This window comes from Lagopus leucura, unplaced genomic scaffold (genome assembly GCF_019238085.1).
Source record: "Lagopus leucura isolate 7727_CA_CO unplaced genomic scaffold, USGS_WTPT01 Super-Scaffold_100001, whole genome shotgun sequence".
In the NCBI taxonomy this organism is placed as follows: Eukaryota; Metazoa; Chordata; class Aves; order Galliformes; family Phasianidae; genus Lagopus; species Lagopus leucura.
Window position 1 is genome coordinate 74,377,467 of NW_024962262.1, and position 21,589 is coordinate 74,399,055.

Below are 21,589 nucleotides of genomic sequence, written 5' to 3' on the forward strand. Positions count from 1 at the left end.
AGGTGATCAATCAGAGGTTCAGGCCGTGACTCAGCAGTTCCCATACAGGAGCTCCAAAAGCTGTTCCCCAGCACTGTGATTTTAGTCTCTTTTTAACATGTGGTTTGCTTTGATAAGCAAGGGGGGGCAAACTTCTACAAGGTATGCAGGTATACAATATAAGCAGGGGTGTGAAAAACACATGACTTCACAGAAAAGCAGATAAACTTCCATTGATTTTTAAAGACGTCACTTTCAATTCCCAAAAATGTGAGGGATTGTTAATATGTTAATTACCAGTTTTACAGTCTCCATGTTTTTGCCAAAGGTGGCATTTTCTCTTTTCCTTGATAACTTCCAGTCAAAGCTCAGGCCTTGACACAAGTACCAGGCTGCACATTGTTAGGCATAGATAAGGTGAGGGAAGTGACAGAAGCATAGCTATCTGGCCTGCATAGCCTACGTGACCTACCAGATGGCTACCAGACTTATGTTCCATCCTGTTCTCCAGCCTTGCATGAACTCTCCCCTTCTTCTACCAATGGCATCCTGGCTTATATCAGAAATAGTGTTGCTAGCAGGAGCAGGGAAGTAATTGTACTTCTGTATTCAGCACTGTGTTCGGTTTTGGGCCCCTCCCTACAAGAAAGCCATGGAAGCTCTGGAGCGTGTCCAGAGAAGGGCAACAAAGCTGTGAGGGGTCTGGAGCACAAGTCTGATGGGGAGTGGCTCAGAGAACTGGGATTGTTCAGTCTGGAGAAGAGGAGGCTCAGAGGAGACCTCATCAATCTCTACAGTCACCTGAAGGGAGGTTGTAGTGAGGTTGGTTTGGCCTCTTCTCTCGTGTAGCTAGTGGCAGGATAAGAGGGAATGGCTTCAAGTTGCACTGAGAGAGATTCAGGCTGGACATTAGGAAATACTACTTCTCTGAGAGAGTGGTCAGGTGCTGGAATGGGCTGCCCAGGGAAGTGGTGGAGTCACCGACCCTAGAAGTCTTCATGAAACGTTTGGATTTTGTGTTGAAGGACGTGGTTTAGTGAGAACTATTGGTGATAGGCAGATGGTTGGACTGGATGATCTTGTAAGTCTTTTTCAACCTTGGTGTTCCTATGATTCAGTAGGCTATACTTGGGCAACATTCTATGCATGCCTGTTCTAATGCATCAGTTATTTTCTGTTCCTTGCCTATGTTTGCAGGTGGTACTGGGAGAGAAGAGGAAAAAATTCCTACTAAATTAGTTAGAATCTTTACGGTTCTGCAAAAGTGCCTTAAAATCACCCTCTAAGGAGCAGTGGGCATGCACACAAAGCAGCACACACAAGTACACTTTGGTGCCAATTCTGTTGACATCATTTGGGTTGGATACTTAGCCAAGCAAGTGTCTCTTGCAAATCTGGCTTTTAGGGTGTTAGTCTTACAAGTATTAAACTGCACTCCCAGGATTCATTCTGAAATTAGATGCAAAAGAGATTAAGCCACTCACTTGAGTTGCCTATGTAAAAAGAATATGTTCCCAGAGGAGAGGAAATGCTCTAATTTTGCCATGCACACCACAAACATCCTGTCTTGTATGTCTTCCTTTTGCATTTGTTCTTCTACATCGTTACTGAATAATAAACATCCCCTTCAAGATGTGCAATTAAAACTAGAACAATTAATTTCTTCCAATCTAGCAACAAATCACCCACCCAAAAGACAACCTGTGGGTAAGAATAACAAGGCAATACTTTAATTGTTGTTATTTGTTACCTGAACACAAGCCCAGATTTGTAATCACACAGCCTTTAGCACACTGAGGACACAGCATCAGTACACAGGCTCTAGTAATGACACGCTTCCACTGAGTACCCTCTTTGGATTAGGAAATGCAAACAGTTGTTTGCCTTTCTTTCTTATCCCAGACACCTCACATCAGCTGTCTTGCTGAAGGAATTCCTGTTGACACAGATGTTTTTATTTTCTCTGTATTTGATTTTTAAATACCTCAGCCCTTCCAAAACAAATTCTGTTCCTCTAGAAATCAAGCTCCTTCAGTAACTTTGTTTCAACAAACATGATAACAAAGGTAGTTGGAAACCCCCATAGTTTAGTATGTTGCTTCATTATAAAAGGGAAACAACCAGGAAAACATAAGTATCAGAACTCTTTCCTACTCCCATCACGTCCCAGCTAACAAACCATGTTGTGCTTGCTAACTCAGAAACCTTAGGAGGAATCTTTAGGGAAAAAAAAAAAAAAAAAAAAGGGGCAAGACATGAAAAACAATGTAGCCAATAAAAGCTCACTGGATGTTTAGAGAATTAGTGCATTGTTTCAAAGCAGTATTTTTCTAAGGGGAAAATCAGGTTTATTTGTAGAATGGTATATTCAGAATACAATACATGAGATGTTTGAGTCTGTGAATTATTCCAGAGAGAACTCCATAATAATATCACAGTATCTTACTTCAGTAACTCAGGAGGAGTCACAGTGAAAAGCCAGCAGTACTACCTCTCTTCCGAACTAAAACTACTAGCAACTTACCAAGCTGATAAAAACGCAGTGCTCCACCCATCAGTGTTTCCATGCTGATAAAGAAATACATCCTCCTGACTGTAAAATAAACATTTTGCTCCTGTACCTGCAAATATATTAAAAACAATCACACTCAGCAGATATATTGGTGAATGACTTGTAAGTAAAATGAGGTCCCCATACAAAGAATTATTTTAACCCTTTCAGCACACTGGAGAAAGAGGCACTGGCACTGAAACAGTCACTGCTATCATCCTGGATGGTGTTTCTTAGAAGAGACAATCAATTTTCTTTTCCTCTCCCCTCCCTTCCCCTCCTCAAATGAAAAGGGCTCTTACAATTTCAAAGAAAATAAATACCTCCAGCATTGTATGACTATTTGTGCAAAGCAAATAGTTTTGTAGAATAGTTAAAACTGTGACAAAACACATATCATGCTCTAACTCAACACATTATTTTAAAGGATTTTTGGTTTTTCTTTTTTTCAATTCGCCTGAGGTGCAGTTCTTCCTCCACTCAAAGCTTTAGTGTGATTATAGGAAGTCACTGGTTAAGTGTCAGGAACCTGTATCTGTGCAACTGATAATCATAATTGCAAAATAATAAACTCTTCCACAGATGAAAAGAAGGTTCTTTTTCATTTCAGCTTGGTTCATTGTATTTATTTGTTAAAGCATGAAGAATATTTTGGAGATTTAAAATGCCCTCTTTCCCCTTTTCAATCAAAATTAGAAGTGATGGATAAGAAAATATGATTTACTAGTTACACAGACACAGAATCATAGGGGTTGGAAGGGACCTCTGGAGATCACCTAGTTGAACTCCAGTCTTTAAAGTTGGTCACTGATATCAGCAAGCTGGAAAGCAATTAATTGCCCATGTGTACCAAGTCTGTCTATTGTTGGCACTAGTAAATCATACAGAAAAAAATAATTTGACTTTCCCATTCAGATCAAGCTTACAGATTTCAGAAGTAGAAAAAATATATTTTCTGTTTTCAACAAGCTGACCAGCTTTGTTCAGAAGCTACACAGAAAACAATGATACTTTCACAGTGACTTTAAGGAATTATGCAATAACTGGTCCACCACAGACCCTTGCAGAATATACAGTCATGAATAGCTATTGTACTCTTGAATATTTCTTACATATTCTATGGTTCAGCACCTTAGAATACAGAAGAAAAATGTGTCCAAACACATTGCTCTTCCAGTCTGCGCAGCTGCTTAAATCTATATGTCCTAATCAATAGTAGTGGAAATTCAAAGGGAAAACCATTTCTGTCAGAACTGTTACTATCTTCTGTCACTCCTTATAGCCTCAGCAACCCTGAGAGAGAAGCCAGGGAAATACCCGTGACTCCAGCCCCAACTCACCCCATCAGCCAGCTCCAACACAGTAACCAGGTTGGGTACTCCTGGGTGCTGCTTGAAGTTTCCAGCACTTTCAAAACTCAGCTTCGCAATTCCATCTCATTTGCAGAGGCAGCTCATCTTTAACTTGAGTTCAGGCTAGGCTGTTTGAATTGACTGTTTCCAATCAAGGAAAAAAAAAATAATGATAGCAATTTCTGAAGTTTTGAAAATCACTAGCTTGTATTTTAGAAATGCTTCATGCCATGGAATTAGAAAACACAGCATATTCTTTGAAACAAGCAGGCTGCATGCTTATTTATAGAAATCTACATATTGGAATACTGAGAGGGGTAGATGGACATGGAAAAGATGCCTTATGTATGGAAGTCAGCAAAGGAATGTTCTAATCCTACGCAGGCAGTATGGTATATGAACCAATTTTATTACAGAAGCCACAGGAGCAAGAGTGTCTGCTCAGTCTGGAGAAGAGGAGGCTCAAGGAAAACCTCACTGCTCTCTACAACCACCTGAAAGGAGGTTGTGGTGAGGTGGAGATCAGCCTCTACTCCCAGTTAACAGCGACAGGATGAGTGGTAATGGCATCAAGTCACACCAGGTGAGGTTCAAGTTGGTTATTTGGAAACATTTCTTCTCAGCAAGAGCAGTGATGCAGTGGCACAGGCTGCCCAGGGAGGTGGTGCAGTCACCGTCCCTGAGGTGTTCAGGAGCCGTGTGGTTGGGGCACTGGGGGACGGGGGCTGGGGGGGGGGGGGGGGGGGGCTGGTGGTTGGACTGGGGGATCTCAGAGGTCTTTTCTAGCCTTAATGGTTCTATGCTCTACACTGACAGGCTTCAACTCAAGCAGCATGTGCAGTTTTGGGCACTACAATACAAGAAGGACACACAAAACTATTAGAGGAGCGAGGGCTACAAAGATGGTGAAGGGTCTGGAGGGTGAGGTGTACGAGGAGCGGCTGATCAAACTGGTCCCTCGCTGTGCTCAGCGCAGAGCAGAGGAGCTGAGGGGAGACCTGATGGCGGCTGCAGCTCCTCACAGGGAGCGGAGGGGCAGCGCTGAGCTCTGCTCTGTGTGACAGCGACAGGGCCCGAGGGAACGGCATGGAGCTGCGTCAGGGGAGGGCAGCTGGGGGCCAGGGAAAGGGGCTGCACTACGGGGCGGTGGGCACGGCCCCCAGTGCTGGAGCTCAAGGAGCGTTTGGACAACACTGTCAGATATAGGATTTGAACGCTGCTGACACTGCATGTAGCCCGGAGTTGGGCTCGATGGTCCCGAGCGCACAGCCTGCCCCTGCAACAAGCTGCTCGGATTCAGCCCGAAAGAGCTGCTGGGGACGCGGATGTCGACCCACAGGACGCAAACAGAAAGAAGCGGCCTTTCCAGGAAATACCCGCCCCCCCTCTCTCACCGCACGCGGCCGAGCTGGCCCCGCAGATTCCGCTCCCTGAGGCAGGGGCTGGGACGGGACACAGCACGCTCTGCCCCTGCGGCCGACCCCTGTGCCCGTGCTGCTGGGGTCTCCCTCCCTCCAACAGCGCGATTCCGACGCCCAGAACCAGAGCGAGCCGTCCCGGCTCCGCCCCTAACGGGGATCTCCGCGGCCGTACCTCGTAGCGGGCGCCATCCTTACGGTGTGCGGAAACCGAGCCCGGCGGCTCCCCGCGACTCCCCGCCGGGCTCAATCAGAGCCGCGCGCTGAAGCGCCCCACGGCGCCGCTAAGGGCGAAATGGGCCGTAAGGCGCTACGCCGCACAGGGAGCGCGGCTGGGCCCGCCCCGCCAGAGCGACGGGGGCGGAACGAAAAGCGTACAGCTGCCGGCTGGGCTGCTGGGCTGCTCGATGCCGATGGCCGGCGCCCCGCGCCCCGCCCCGCAGCCCGCGTTCGAGCTAGGAATACGTTCGCCGAACGCTTCCCCGCTCTGCTTGTTTCGGTTTCTTCACGCAAACGACTCAACCGTCCCTTTGATTTCTGTGTTTATTTGTTAATCATGAGGGAAGCGTTCGCAGAGAGCTGCCAAAGCCCCTGACGGTGCCCTTCCTCCTTCGTGGCCTCTTTGTCCTCAGCGCAGGGCTGTGTGCTGCTGAGCCCATCCTTTAGCGGGTATGCAGATGGTTGAGGTGTCCTCTGGGCAAGTGGGTCCTGACAGCCGAATATATTAAATATAACTCTTATCGAGCGTTGTGAGGGTTATTCGTGAGAAGATCTTTGTACTTAAGAGGCAATTCTTTCCTCAGAGGGTGGCTAGGCGCTGGCATAGCTGCCCAGAGAAGCAGTGGTGCCTCATCCCTGGAGACGCTCATGGCCAGGTTGGATGGGGCCCCGGGGCAGCCCTGCCCATGGTGGCATTAATTTATCTCATGGGACAAGTGTTACATATGGCAATATTGCTTGTTTTGGATTTCCATTTTTGAAGGGCTCTCGGAATTGTCCAAGTATTCAGAGTTGAAAAATTCCAGTTCCAAATTGGCTTCTGAGAGGTTACCTGGAAGCAGCCTCAGGAAAGAAAACTAAAGGGCAGTATGAATCTTAGCAATCCTTCTGAGTACTTCACTCAGATCCTACCTCTGAAAAACTATAGGTCCTATAACTTGCAATTTTTATTTTCTTCTTATCTCACTTCTGCTAAGCACTGATTTTTTTAAAGGCTGTTTTACATGTGACAAGAAAGGATGTCATACAAATGGACCTTGACAAACTCAAAAGGTGGGCCCATGTGTACCTAATGAGGTTCAACATAGCAAAGTGCAAGGTGTTGCACTTGGGTCAGAGTAATCCCAGATACATATACAGAGAGGGAGAAGAGCTTGAGAATAGCTCTACTGAGAAGGACCTGGGGGTCCTGGTGGATGAAAAACTGAACATGAGCTAGCAGTGTGTGCTTGCAGCTCAGAAGGCCAATGGTATCCTAGGTTCCATCAGGAAGGGTGGCCAACAGGGACAGGGAGGTGATTGTCCCCTTCTATTCTGCTCTTGTGAGGTCCCATCTGGAGTACTGTGTCCAGGTCTGAGGCCCCCAGGGAAAGATGTTGGAGAGGGTCCAGAGAAGGGTCACAAAGATGATCAAAGGACTGAAGCACCTCTCCTGTGAAGATAGGCTGAGGGAGCTGGGCTTTTTGATCCTGGAGAAGACTGCAAGGAGACCTCATTGCAGCCTTCCAGTATTTAAAAGGGGATTACAAAAAGAAAAGGGAATCAACTTTTTATGAGGATTGACAGTGATAGGACAAGGGGGAATGGTTTTAAGGTCAAGGAGGGAAGGTTCAGATTGGATGCCAGGGAGAAGTCCTTCACAGAGAGAGTGGTGAGGTTCTGACACAGGCTGCCCAGAGAGGCTGTGGATGCTCCATCCCTGGAGGTGCTCAAGAACAGGTTGGATGGGGCCCTGGACAGCCTGGTCAAAATCAGATCTGAAGGTTGGTGGCCCTGCCTGTGGCAGACGGGCTGGAAATTGATGATCTTTGAGATCCCTTCCTGGGCCATTCTATGATTCTATGATTTTCTAATATTTTGTTAACTGCTTTATCAGCACTATGTGTAGTGAACCGTCTTTCTAATTTCCTGCCATCTTTGCTGAAGCTTCCTGAATCTGCTGCTATTTCCTGCACATGACATGAATTTACTGGGTAGATCTCTTGGTCTCTGAGCACTTTGAGCCGAGACTCTGAAATTCACCTGCACTTTGTTTTCCTCTACTTATTCCCTTCTCCCCTTTTTTTTCCTGATCACTCCTTTTCTCTCCTTTTAACTATGAATATGGTTTGTAATTCTTTAGACTATAAATATCAATATAGTTCAAACTATGATCCATGAAAATCTTTTAAAGATAATTCTTCATGTTTCTCACTAGCCTTCCTCACTGTCTCCAGTGATATTGCCTGATCATCCATAAGTCTTCTGTCTGGCCTCAGTACAGCATGGATGAATGCTGGATAAAGAGCAGCTTTCCCCGGTTATTTACATCTGCTATGTCTATTTATATTGCTATATTGCTATATTTCCATTTTTTCTATTTTTATTTTGTTCTGAGCCCAATTGCTCAGACTGTTCTGAAACCTCGGTGAATCCAAAATTAGGAAATATATCTCCTTAAAAAAATATTATATACAGTCTAGTAAAAATGTTTGTATACTCATGTATAGGATCAAAAAACCACAAAAACTTAGCAAGGCTTGAGAAGCAATTTTTAAATCTTTCCTGACTAAACAAGTTGGAATGCAGCCTTTTTTGGCCTGAAGGTGATGCTATTTCTCTAGGAAAAAGTGTTGGAAAAGATAACGGAGCGCTTCAGAAGTACTTCAGGAGGTGCTTCCACTAAAGTTGGATATAGACCTACTTGGGTTCTCAGACTTAATAAGATTCTAGAGATGTGTTTCATGAGCTGTTTGGAAGGTTGAGACTTCTCTTAGCAGAACTCAAATGTATCATCAAACCTTCTAACATATGATGGACAAACACACTTAAAATGAGAGAGATTTCCTCCTTTTTCCTTTTCCTTCTTGTTCTCCTTTTCCTCCCCCTTTCCCTTTCTCTTTCCCTTTCCCTTTTTTAGATCCAGTGTCTTTTCATCTACCCAGGGAAAGACAGTCTCATGTTTGCAAATGATGGGTTATCCATTTGACTTTCTTTTGCCTATGCTTCTACACCTGTGTTGTATAGGTTCTTGTTATCTCTAGAATCACAGAATCATAGAATTGTTTAATTTGTAAGGGACACTTAAAGATCACCTGGTCCAACCCCTCTGCCATGAACAGGGACACCTACAGCTACGTCAGGTTTTTCCATGCAGCCTTGTCCAGCCTGACCTTGAATGTTTCCAGGGATAGGGCATCCACTGACTGTCTGGGCAACCAGTTCCAGTGCTTCACCATACAGGTTCTGCTTTCTTAGCTTTATGTGCCTTGCACTGTGTCCTGCCTGTTGTGCACGGTGAGTCACTCAGGTAATGAGCTCTCTTTTGGAAAAGGTAGCTTTCATCACACATATGGATATAAAAGGGGACTGCTGCTGATTTCTGATTCCTAGCTGGGATTTCTAGATGCTTCTGTAGCAGAGATGACATACACTACCTCTCAACATTGTTTATTCCAGAGAACCTTAAACTTTTCTTTTGAAACCACTACCCGAAAAAACCTTAATTGTTGTCTTGAAAGGATACGCAGGTAACAGATTGAATCTTTGCATCTGTTATCTGCAAAATTTAGTTAGATCTCACCATGTATTATTACATGGAGAATCAGAAGTGGGAACATGATGTCCCTCCTTTGAAAGGGGTACGTTGAAGAGGAACAGTGATTCCCTGCTGTCCAGTCAATACCTTTCACCTCAGAGTCTGTCCTGTATGCTTTGTCTGAAAGAAAAGGAAGAACTAAAGATTGGAAGCACTTGCTCAGCTTTTCTAGGGAGTTGAATGTGTTGGCTTGTGTTTGAAAACAGAGAACTTTCATTTCTGGCTGGCTAATCAGTATTGGAAGCTCCCACATTGGCTGTGTTAACAAAAGTGTGGTTAAATTTCTGTGTAACTTTATAAGACAGATGAGAAAGCAATGCTGGGCAGTACTTTCACGTGACCCCATGCTTTGGCTACAGGCTTCTGCTGTGTTAAATGAGATGAGAGGAAACCCTGTGAAGTGGAATTGTGGTAGAAGCCAGCAGAGAAGGGAAGCAGTGGGAAGGAGAACTGAGGCACTCAGTAGTTATAAATAAAATAATACACAAATAGGCCATTTACAGAATGTTTTCTTTTGTTTAGAGTGATTTCTACAATGGGCTCTTCCAGCACCTAGAGACAATTCTGTATCATCACCCAACAACACTGAATATAATGAAAACAGCTGTGGAAACCTTAATACAGAACTCCAGTGAAACATCCATTTCCAGCCATGGAGCAAGCCTTGGAAGAAATTCTGGTACAGTTTGCTTATAAAATATATGTGGCAAATTGGATTTGATGCCATGGTACATCATACAGCTGAGTCAGGATATGCTTTGGCATTGCACTGGCAGCAAGATTCGTACCTGGCCTGTAGCCTTCACTGCCTGCAGTGTAATAACTAAGTAATAACTAAGGCAGTGTAGGTAGAGCTGGTTCAGCCAAGTTCCATGTGAAATCATGTCACCTCTGTGAAGCCAATTAACCCAGTAGGGTCTTCAGTAGGGCAGTGCAAAACTCAGTCTCTGGTGATGGATGTTCATTAACAATTTGAAGTATCTTTATCTGAATAAATAGCACTGAACTAGAAAATACCAAATGCTTTTGGAGGCTGCTGATCTCTGAGAAATAGTATGATTAGTTTTTTTTTGAAACAGCTTTCATTAGGACCTGTAAGGGGTGGTGAGCTTCAGACACTGCACAGTCCAGGAGCATATGATAGCACATTATTCCCAGCATGGGAACATTACTTTCCCAGTTTTCTCAGATAAATACAAACGTAGAAACATGTAATGAGTGTTACTCAAAGCATAGCATGTATCAGCTGGGATTTCCCCGTCTGCAAGCTTAAATTCAGCAGTGTCCCTAGAGGTTAATCAACGTCGATGGCAATTATTCTTGGTTCACACACCACACAAAGTGAATGTTTGTCTTTTTCCTGTTTTGCTTTGTCTCTTGGCTAAATAACACGAATATAACATGGAAATATCAAAATAATACAAAGATTGTGTTGGGGCTGCAGCAGGCTGACAGAGTAGTTAACTTCTGTGAGATTCTATGATTTGTTTGGTGTCAGTAACCATCTCCATTGCTTTAATCCTCAGGGAGAAGGAAGATGTGTAGCAGCTGTCCTTGCTGCGGAAGAATGAAGAATCACTACAACCTTGATTTGAAGAACAGTTCAGACCATATCTTGGGGTTTTATTTCTGTTTTCCCTTTGATGAACTTTAGCCTCTGGTGAGCTTGGGGTTTAGGTCCCTGGGACTTTTGTGGTAGGTGCTGCATTCAGCCCGCAATGCACACAAAGCACGGTACAGTTGCTAAATAGGGGCAATTAAACTTAGAAGTTCCTGTAGCCATGTAGGCACTGACATCCATCCTCGGCCTTTATTACACAAATTAGTTGAGTGAAATAAAGGAGATTATTAAATAATTACACACGTGCATGTGAGTAAAGAGTCTTAAAACACTGGAAAAATATGATTAAATTTTTCATTGTCCAGCTGTGGGTTTTTCAGCACACACATTCTGTCAGAATTTGGACACTTTATTTGCAAATGCCTGGCCCACCTGTTTGTGTGATGTGGAGATTTTCTCTCTTCCCCCAGTTTTTGAATCAATAAAATGCTCACTTTTGCCTTGTGCCATCTGAGTAGATGAGAAAAGAGAAAGCGGATGGAGGCAGAAGCTGCACAGCTCTGAGGGACTGCAGTCCCCTACTCTGTGTGCTGGGGTGAACATTGGAAATGATATTCACAGGTGTGGGCTGTTGTTTCTGCTTCTGTGGTGTCTTGTTCTTCAGAGACCTGTGGTTTCAGGCTTTCAGCCTCACTGCTTTGCAGTTTCCCTTCCCTCAACATTTTCCTTCTTGTAAGTAATCACTTAATGGCACAGCAGAGCCCAGAAAAATCACTGTTGATATTATAATAACATAATCTGCAGCTCTGACTGGTATTCTTTAGTTTGGGGAAATAATGTGTAGTTTTGCCAAATCTACAATTGGAATGGGAGACACGTAAAGCTCCGGTCATTTCATTTTGCAGTTTGGAACACCCTGTATTAGAGGTACTGGATTTGTAGCGGGGATGTGTTGTTAATTATCATTAGACCTCTGCTTTTGATTAATGCTGCTAATTAGTTTCTGTCCTTGACTTTTTCCAATTAAGGAGTAGATGCCTTGGTGCTAAACACCTGGGCATATTGTCTAATTATATGAAAGAAACACACATTCTCTCTGTAGGTAATTATTTTAACTTTCAGTGGTAGTTTTGTACTTAACGGAAGTGGCTCTGTCTCTCTCAGCAACGGCACAGGAAGCTTCAAGACACCAAGAAAAATGCTGCAGAATGAACAGGGTGCTGGGTGTGAGCTGCTTCCTGCTGGTATTTTCTTGATATGAGAGAAAGAATCCCCCTTCTACTTCTTGCAGATATAGGGCCCTGGAAGGAGGAAATAGAACAAAATAAAAACCAAAGGAAAGAAATATAAGAATGCAACCCCGTTCATTACATTAGGCTAGTAGCAAAAAACTTGCATCATGTTCAGATGCAGCTGCCTGAATACATCCAAGGGCCTAACACAGTCTGGCTGATGCAGGTATTTGAAGACTCCCTTCTTTCTTCTGGTCGAGGGTTAGAAGAAGCAGACCCATATGAAACGGGATCCAGGGCGACCTCAGGAGAAGGAAAAGGATTGACTTTGAGTAAAACAGCCTGCTGTTCCCTGGTCTCCTTCCTGAATGAGCTGCCCACGCCCACCTGAATGTGACAGCACTATCTACCAGAGAGACCTGGCTCTATCGTGTGGAGCTGGCTAATACTGTACAGGCCACCACAACCCTGTATGGGTCTGGCTCCCTTACTCCCCTCTGGCATGGGCTAGGTGCAGTTCCTGCCACTCTTTTACTACTGTGGCTGAAGGTGCTGCTTATACTTTACAGAAATACAGGTGCTCCTTTTCAGAAGAGAGGACTCTGAAACCCACAGGTCTGGTTCTGTTGTTAGTGTCACAAGGCACATCCTGGCTGGGGCTTGAGGCCATGTGGTGCAGGCAGTGTATAAGGCATCCCACAGCCTGCTTCTCCAAGTCAGCTCCCACCCCACTTCGTGTAAACATAAAAGATACAGCTTCAGACCCAATGAGTTTATTTTCTAAATCGAAAAGATAGGGACTGCCATATCTGAGCTAAGGGAGCATAGGTTATCCTTACTTTCAGGATTTCAGGAAAAACAAAACAAAATAAGCAAACAAAATAACACCACCATAAAAAAAAAAAAAAAAATATATATATATATATATATATATCAACCACCAACAACCAAAACCAGAAGTTGGCATTGAGTTTTGCTTGTGCTGTTGAGGACAGAGAAGGGGCTCACAGATGTCAGTAAGGGATGGAGGGAGGGAAGTGGAGAGAGGACTGTATCACAGGGAGCCAGAAAGAGATTGAGAAGAATGGAGACCATTAATGTTGGCATGTCACATTTCTGGGACTGAAGAGCTTACTGGTGTACAGGAGGAAAGGCAAAGGATTGTAATGTGTATTGAAGTGAGGTTTTTTTGCTGTGAGACTTCTGAAGCAGCAGAAGCGGGGTAGGCGATGGGGCTAAGACAAGGAGAAATCAGTATCTTGCCACTCAGAGCCATGACATCCTTAATATCTTTTGTCTCAGGGGTAAGGTTCTTTCTAAACTGTGCCAGGCCTTTGGGACTGAGGATGCAAATCGCTTTTCTCTTCATTACCACAGCTTTCCCTGCTGCTCCTTCTTATATGAACTGTGTATGTGGAGATGTGAGAGGGCTCTCAGGTCCCAGAGGAAGCTGATGGGAGTCAGATATGGGGCAAGTAACAGTTAATCTCAACTGTGCTTGAAAATTTCCTGTCCTTTTCGTTTCTGAAATAAATGCTGGGGAGCTACATTAGCATTGCTGACAATGCTTTGTTGTTTCCTTCCCAAGTAAATGTTAACTACTGTCCCACAAAGACAGCACAGTAATGCCACAGCCAGCAAATTGCTGAGAGTAGAAGTGATAGTGATCCGCATGGTAACTGAGGTGCAGCCACCTGCTCAGGAAATGCACCTTCACATCATCACAGAATCACAGAATCACAGAATCACAGAATCACAGAATCACAGGGGTTGGAAGGGAGCTCAAGAGGTCATCAAGTCCAAACCCCCACTAAAGCAGGTACCCTACAACAGCTGACGCAGGCAGGCATGCAGATAGGTCTTGAGTATCTGAAGGTGCAGAGTTCCCCAACTATAAGGCAGTTCTGTAGAGAACAAAAACACACAATATTTCTTCATTCATATTTTCCTAGCTGATTTGGCAGCATAAGTTTAAATGGCAAAAGTAGCAATTCCTTCAAAGCACTTCAAATTCCTTGCATGGAAGCCACTATAAAAGTGCAAAGTATTCTCATGCTAATAGTGCATTGTAGTGGGATGTCATGATTCTGCATAGTAAATCAGAAAACTACCATTTTCTTGTATGCATAAACAACTCACATTACACTTGTAAATAATGGATGGAAATCCAGAGAGGATTAAAATAAATAAAGGACTAGATATTTTTCAAAGGCTACAGCTTCACAATTCCTGGAATTACAAAAGAATGACACGTTTACTAAACTTGATTTTAGAGAAACCTTAGCATCTATTTACTTTGAAAATCTTTTTTTTTTAACCACAATCTACATTTACACTTGCAAACATGATGGCAGATCCCACAAAGAAGCCAGTTCTGATAATCCTTCTGTAAAGCTGTCGAAAGTATCTTTGAGTTACACTTGATGAAAACATAAAGTTACAAAGGGGCTCCCAGAAGTTCCATAGACAGCTGATGTATTTATTTGGTATTGGATTTTGGTCGCTGTGATTAGCTCAGCGTCGTGTCCTTGGGCTTGGGAGACCTTCTATATATGCATCTATGTTATCTTCATGAGTTGCATTTTATTTTCATGACTTCTTCTGGTATGAATTTCTTTTTCCTTTTTCTTTTTTCCTTTCTTGAAGGAAAATAGGCCTTTATTCAGAAGAGAAGGGAAGAAATAGCTTTCACCTTACCACTTCTTGTTGTGTTTCATGCACAGCCAGAGACCATGGTCTCTTCAAAAATGTTTCTGACTTGAACTCAGAGGTATGGTTAGACTTTAGAAATTTTGCATTTCCCATGGATAATTGTAATAGTTTTGTGCCAACTTTAATCCACTGAATTTAACAGAAGTGTTCGATGCGGTTGATCTCAAATGCTCAGTGGCAAATCCCCCATATCTGGGATTTAACAGTGTGACACTGAGGTGGAAGATATGAAACAGAAGTACTCATGTCATCATTTCAAGCAAAATGACAGCTTATTAAGCCATTTACTTAAGTTCTAGAGTTTTGCTGTCAGATGGAAATGAAGTATTACTTTCCTTCTCTGTGCTACGAATCATTTGATTAAAACAATACGTTGTGTTGTGTTTTTTTCCCCTCAAAGATCACCACATTTCACTTTCTGGTCTATTTGTTCACTGTGTGCATTTCTCTGTGGCATAGAAAAGAGATGGATGATGCTGGATTTTGTTCCTTGCCAGCTCTGAGGCGGAATGAAATCTTTGAGCATTATGGGTCACTCACAAGAAAACTCCAGTGTGTTTAATTCAGAACAGATCTTCAGTGAGTCCTTTCTAGAAGAAGGGCCAAAAGAAATGTTCTGTGAGCTCCACACATTCTGTCTGCACGCATTGGCCCCAGACACACATGTTGCTACGAGCTTTTTGCAAGCACCCTGAGTGCTGAGAAGCAGGGAAAACCCAAAGCTTTTGGTGGCTTGTGCTCCACCTCTCATATGTGATCATAAGGGCTACACTGGCAAATTAGAGAGAACTGATGATCACACGGCTGGGAAAATGGTTGTTGCTCACAGGGTGACTCAACAAGTGTGATGCAATCTGCCCCAAATTTGGTTCAATCTAGGGGTTTGGAAGAGCAGTGAAACAACCTGCTGTCTGTCTTCCTGTCGGCTTAGCTGGTAAGTGCTGAAAGTCTCAGCTGGTGTGAGAGACTGTGAGAGAGTCTGTGAATGCACAAGAGAGGGAAAATCCTGGGGGGTCTTTGTCTGGGACATCTAAATGTGTTTCCTGAGAAGTCACTGAAATCCAGGGATGACTGGCTAGTGGTGTGGACTCAGGGAAACGGTTTAAAAAGCAGACTACAACCTACCAAGCTAGAAAGAGACTGAGTCCATCTGTTCTAAACTTGCTGTCTGACAAGAGAGGAAGTCTAACAACTGCACTGATCGCTATTCCAATGTTTTCTTATGTTCTAGTAACAATGACTGAGCTTTATCTACCCTCCAATCTTGTAAAGACACGTGTGATTTCGTGGGCTTTTTTATCAGGCAGTAACAATACTAAAGAGAGAACGTTAGCCCAATTAGCCCAGCTGTTCCTGAAGTTGGAGCAAGTAGATGAAACCTGCTGCTGCTTTGCTGACACAGGGCAGTGCCTGGACTTCGCAGCGCTAGCAAATTTTCACAGTGCTTTGAGGATACCTGTTACATGAGCTTAGGGTGAGCAGATTACTGATGTACTCTTCCTTGTGCTTCTGAAAAGCCCTTTCCATACTTGGTACATTTAGTGCTATTTCAAGGTCTCTTTGTATGTAAATTCCTACCATGTGCATATCTTACATCTGTCGCACAAGCCATGCTCAGTCCTCAAGGCTTTTTTTGGTTACCAGGCAAAGAACTGCCCTGTCACTGTAACTGTATGTTATATTTCTGTAATCTGCAATGCTTTATTCCAGCTGGGGTTATCTCTCTTCTACTACTTCTCCTGCTCAAGAGTGCTCCAGCTGGTGACAGACTTTCACCTTTGTCCTATCAAATGAAGCCAACCAATTACTCGATCAAGAACTGACAATGACATAAAAAACACATTCTGTTAAGTTTTCTGGGCTACTAACCATGGAAATGATAGCACACTGCACTCTCATTACCATACACAAGGGAATTCAATGTATATTTCCAGGGAGGGGTAATCAGAAGTTGGTGCACAAATCCCCATGAACAATGCTGTGGGATTTGTGCAGACCTCTGAGCCATCCCCCTTAGTGTATGTGAGAGCATTAACTCGTCATGGATGAATGTGTTATTGACTCTGAGTAAACAGCTCTTTCTAAAGACTCTACGAAGTGTTATTGGTCAGTAATACACAGTAAATAGATGGAGAATTATACTGTGACGGTTTTAACAAAAGAGAAAAAGAGAGGGGTGCAGATAATGAATCATTAATAATCCTGAGTTTTTGTGCTGCTCTTTATAGGTTGCCTGAGGGAGGGAAGTGACAGGGCTCAGACTCCACTATATGGCATGGACATCAGGCTAAAATACAATTTCTTTTCCATCAAAATCTGTCTCCACTCTGGTGTTACCAGACCCAGGGTGATCTGCCCAGGGCTTCCAACCACAGCCATTTGCTATGAACTTGGCTGAAATACAAAGGCAGTAGAAAAGCTCTGAGAAGAAAGGGTATCAGAGATAATACAGATTCTCCTTTCATGGATTTTTTATTTTTTTTTTTTTTAATATTGTGGCTGATAAAAACCTACCAGAATGTGTTTGGCCTACAAATACTGAGCTTGTCTTGCTTAGACGAGTGTATCTTCACACTGCCCTGCTGTCTGTTCCTACATAATGGAAAAGAGAGCTCTGATTAGCTGTATATAACAGAGGAAGGAATACTCTTGGCCTTCAAAATGATAGAAAAAATAGAAGCAGATTTACTTTTACCCAGCATGTTAACAATTTACTGATTTGCTTCAATAGAAAACCCCAGACATTCAGAGACTGCTGATACCTTCTTAAATGAGAAAGGTAGCTCATAACCGAGCTCATAACTCAGTCCAGCTTCAAGCTGTGCCAGGGGAGATTCAGGCTGGATGTTAGGAAATACTGCTTTTCTGAAAGAGTGGTCAGGCATTGGAATGGGCTGCCCAAGGAGGTGGTGGAGTCACCGAGCCTGGAGGTGTTCAAGAAACATTTGGATGTTGTGTTGAAGGACATGGGTTAGTGAGAGCTATTGGTGACACGTGGATGGTTGGACTGGGTGATCTCAAAGGTCTTTTCCAACCTTGGTGATTCTATGATTCTGTGATTCTATGTGATAACCCAATAGTGTGATTTCTTTAGAAAAAAAGGGACAAAAAACTAACTGCCAATAATGACTTTGCTCAGTTATGACTGTAGATGAGCTATCCATGAAAAACGTATTCTGAAATTATGTATGTTCACACATTGCACAGATTAATCCAATAACTACAGAAATTAGTTTTGTTTCGGCTGTGCAGATGAAGCTTTTCATGTTGCTAAGCAGAGTCTATAGGAAAAGATGCTCTCTGACAATTATTGTTTGGGGAACAAAGGCTTCCTTCTGCTCCTGAAGGTGCCACGTCAAATGGGATGTGCCCTGTCAAACACAACTAGATGTGGCAGGGAGAAAAAGCCTCCGCCAAGATGGGCATGTGGCCCTGGTGGGACAGCAGCACCTGGTAGTGAGAGGATAGAGAACTGATCTTGCAGTCTGAACTGTGTGCAAGTTAAGTTATAGAGGGCCCTGAATGACATGGTCAGTACTTTGCTGGCTGAATATAAAGGATAACCAAAGCCTAATCTGCAATGCTTTTTTGACAATTTTTTAAAAACTTTTTTTAAAATAAGGGGAAGAAACACAAGGAAAGGTGGGATCATCAGTCTCTGTATGTCTTTGAGTCTACACAGCTCAACAGTTGTGCATATTTGTCTTATATGTGAACCAGTGCTGACTCTTTCTTTGAGCCACATTAGCTCTGAAGGATTCAACAAAACCTGTGTGATACTCAACAGGTTTCATACATATGTTTAATTATTTACAGTTTCACTATGAGTGCAGCTCTAAAATTTCGAGTCTAACTGGCTTGAGTGCTATGTACCATATTTTAAGGAAAAAAATGCATTGCTTTTCAGATGTGTAGGGAATGTTTTTTTTCAGGCTCTCCTCCAATCTTTAGGTTGGGAAAAAGAATAAGGTTGAGAAAAAAAGATTAAGAATGCGAATGTGTGAGTCTGAAAGCTAGTAGATGTGCAGCCTGAAATGGAGGCTTGACTTCAGCCATATAGAACAGTTTGAGTTAGAAGGGACCATTAGAAGTCATGTAGTTCAATCCCCTTAACATTGAGTAGGGACAGCTACAGTTAGATCAGTTGCTCAGAGCCCCCCATCCAGCCTGACCATGAATGTCTCCAGGGACAGGCCATCCACCGCCTCTCTGTACAACCTGTGCCAGTGCCTCACCACCCTTATGGTAAAAACACTTCTTCCTTGTGTACAGTTTAAATGTCCCCTCCAGTTTTGGGAATCATCCCACCAGTTTTCAGTGATGGCGACTGTTAGTTTCCTAGTAGCACAGTGGCTTCCATCTGCTGCTGTTTGTTTCCCAAGCTGAGTGTGTTGATGTATTGGCACTTCAGCTGGGCAGGTGGCCTTGTCCCCTTCTTGGAGGGTAACTCCTTAATTCCTTTGAAATGTTCTCCTTGAGTTTCCCTGTTGACTTCTCCTATTGCCTCAACATTTACTCGGTAACAGAAATATTTACTGTTATGAGTGGGGCACACAGGAACTCAAAATGGTTTTTATCCAAGTGGAAAGAGCTGTTCATGTATAGGTTGGAAAATGAAGAGGAAATTGTTTATTGTTTGAGTGAGAAAGCATCAAGAATACAACCCCTTTGCATCGGTTCCCTTCAACTCCCCCCTGCTGCCTTTGAGTCCTTCTGAATTAACTTTGTAGCTCTTAACTTCTGATAAAACTGTGAAAATAGATGGCACGCAGCCCCACAGGTGACCTCATCTGAGCAGCTGGGGAGGGGCCATCTTGCTGGCAGCAGTGTGCCACATTCCCTCTGTGTCCTGAGCAGGAACGTCCTTGGCCTTTGGGGTCGCTGCCTTGCCTCCCAAACACCAGCCCCAGGCTGTGGTGTCAGCAGTGTGATGCAGAGGAGCAGTGGGGAGAGCAAAGTGACATCTTTGGCTCGCCTGCTCCCTCCGAGCTGCTGTGCTGAGTCCAGGGCTTTTCCTGACTCTGCACTTGGCTGCCTGCACTATTGCTGCGTGCCACTCCAGCGAGGCCTCGGCACCTCGCCTCAGCCTGTGGCTGTTGTGTTGTTGTGTTGGTTAATTAAGGCTGGCTGCCTAGGAAGGCCCATCTGTTCCCAGGTAAATTGTGCTGCTATTTTTCCCTTTGGCAGACATACAAAAAGCTCCCATCAGTTTGTCCAAAGGATGGACGGGTAGTCTTGTGTGCCAAAGACTGCATTCCTTCTCTGATTGCCTGGACTCACAACAGCCAACATGGAGTCACACTGAGATTGCCATGTGGTAGTATAAAAGACAGGGCAACACCCTCCCCTATGGCTGCCTGCAAAATGCTTGCAAAACATCCGCTCCTCTTGCTCCACTACTGGCAGCTCCTGTGTCCTTTGCTTTCTCTGATGTCTCCTCTGGCTGTGGCTATATTGACACCTCCTCATCATGAGTCCACTCTCTGATCTGCTACAGGTCTCTGATCATCCTCTGCTCAGAGCTCCAGAGAGCTTCACAGGAGGGGAAATATTTACCTGGTCCACAAGCATAAATGTGAGCTTGGCACGTCACAGCTATTAACACATGGGTCACTGTTGCTGCAAGAACGATGCATTTATCTTAGCAGCTTCCACCCTGGCATGGGTAGAAGTTTCCTCTATTTCAGAGTCCAGGTACTATAAAGGCAGATAAACAACTTGCCCCAGATCTGTGCTGTATTTTTCTGAAGCCTGGAAAAATGCCTGGATTCCCACCTGCCTTTGCTCACAGGATGGAGACATTGTAGGAGATGTTAACTATCACAGACAGGGCATCTGTCAGCTGCCCTTCAAGAGAACTGCTACGAGATCACAATAAGCCCATGTTTTATCTCTTAGATCCCTTCTCCCATCCCAACCACTACTGCTGTGAGCAGCAGTAATTAGTGAAGTAGAGAGCCTTTATGGAGGAACAGCTTGGGGATTTGGTGATACTCAAGAATGACTTCAGTGCAAAAAATACTTATTTAAAATTTGACTTGATAGTCAGTTAGGGCCTCTTATCAAACCAAAATAAAAAAAGGAATCTAAGAAGACCAATCTAAGCCATATAGAAGTTGTTTAGGGAAGTGGGACTGGCTGCATTATTTCTCCTCAGGAACAAGGAGGGAGTTCTAGAATGGGATGGTTGCAGCATGGTTATTGTGTGCTAGCTTCTAACTTCCCTTGGCTGCTCTCCCTGTGAATTCAGCTGTGTTAACTTAAAATGTGGCTTATGAAAGGCCCTGTTAAAAACTACGCAATGGGGAGCAGCTTGGACAGGTGTAGGAATGTGTTAAATCTGACTTGAGTCCAGTGCTGGCCCATTGCCTCGGTGGGAGCACTGGCAGACGTCTGAGCTGACACTTGTTTGCAGCTGGGACCAGCTAAGTGTTTGCACACTATGAATGAGGAAGGTTGTTGGACTGACTGGCAGTAGCTGTGGAAGCCTCCATAAGACATCCACATCTGACCATGTTTCTTTTAGAGAGACACAGGTATTTCTTCTCCTGGGCACTGTGGCTCAGGTCCACAGTGTCAGAACACAATTCATGTAAAATGAGGTGGAGAGCTTAGGCTAATGAGGAAAGATGAGCTACTCAGAAGAACAGATCAACAAGCTAATGCACCTGTGTAATATGAAAGTGCACAAACCCCAAGCCATGATATACTGCCTTCCTGAGGTGCTGGGTTGTAGAGGTTCTCAGCATAAGTTTTCTGCTTTGTGGTCTTGCTGCATGGATGACGAGGTGGCTGATGCTCTGATAGGAGCAGCTAAGTGAGTGTTGCTAAGGCATTTGGCAGAATAGGGTGTCTTGGTGTACTTTTTGTAAGAGATGCTTTGTTTTTGCAAGCTGCATCCATAGTCTCAGTGTTCTCACCTTCCTCCTGGAGAGCCAGTCACAGGCTTAGGTTTTGCAGATTCCTTGTCTTTTCTCTGCCACAGAAA

General features: G+C 43.9%; 1 protein-coding gene across 3 annotated transcripts in view; it reads right to left on the bottom strand.

Annotated features, from left to right (window-relative positions):
• Positions 1–5,603, bottom strand: part of IFNAR2 (interferon alpha and beta receptor subunit 2) — a 12,746-nt gene extending 7,143 nt beyond the window's left edge. For 2 of the 3 annotated variants that reach the window (XM_042868014.1, XM_042868013.1), the window contains exons 1-3: positions 5,476–5,603; positions 3,871–4,023; positions 2,504–2,600 (exon numbers count right to left, since the gene is read on the bottom strand). In XM_042868014.1, the coding sequence (XP_042723948.1) occupies positions 2,504–2,564 (61 nt within the window). In that variant the 5' untranslated portion in view covers positions 2,565–2,600; positions 3,871–4,023; positions 5,476–5,603. Of the gene's footprint in view, positions 1–2,503; positions 2,601–3,870; positions 4,024–5,475 lie in introns of those variants that run through there. The other variant, XM_042868015.1, reaches the window with a different exon arrangement.
• Positions 5,604–21,589: the final 15,986 nt, after the last annotated feature.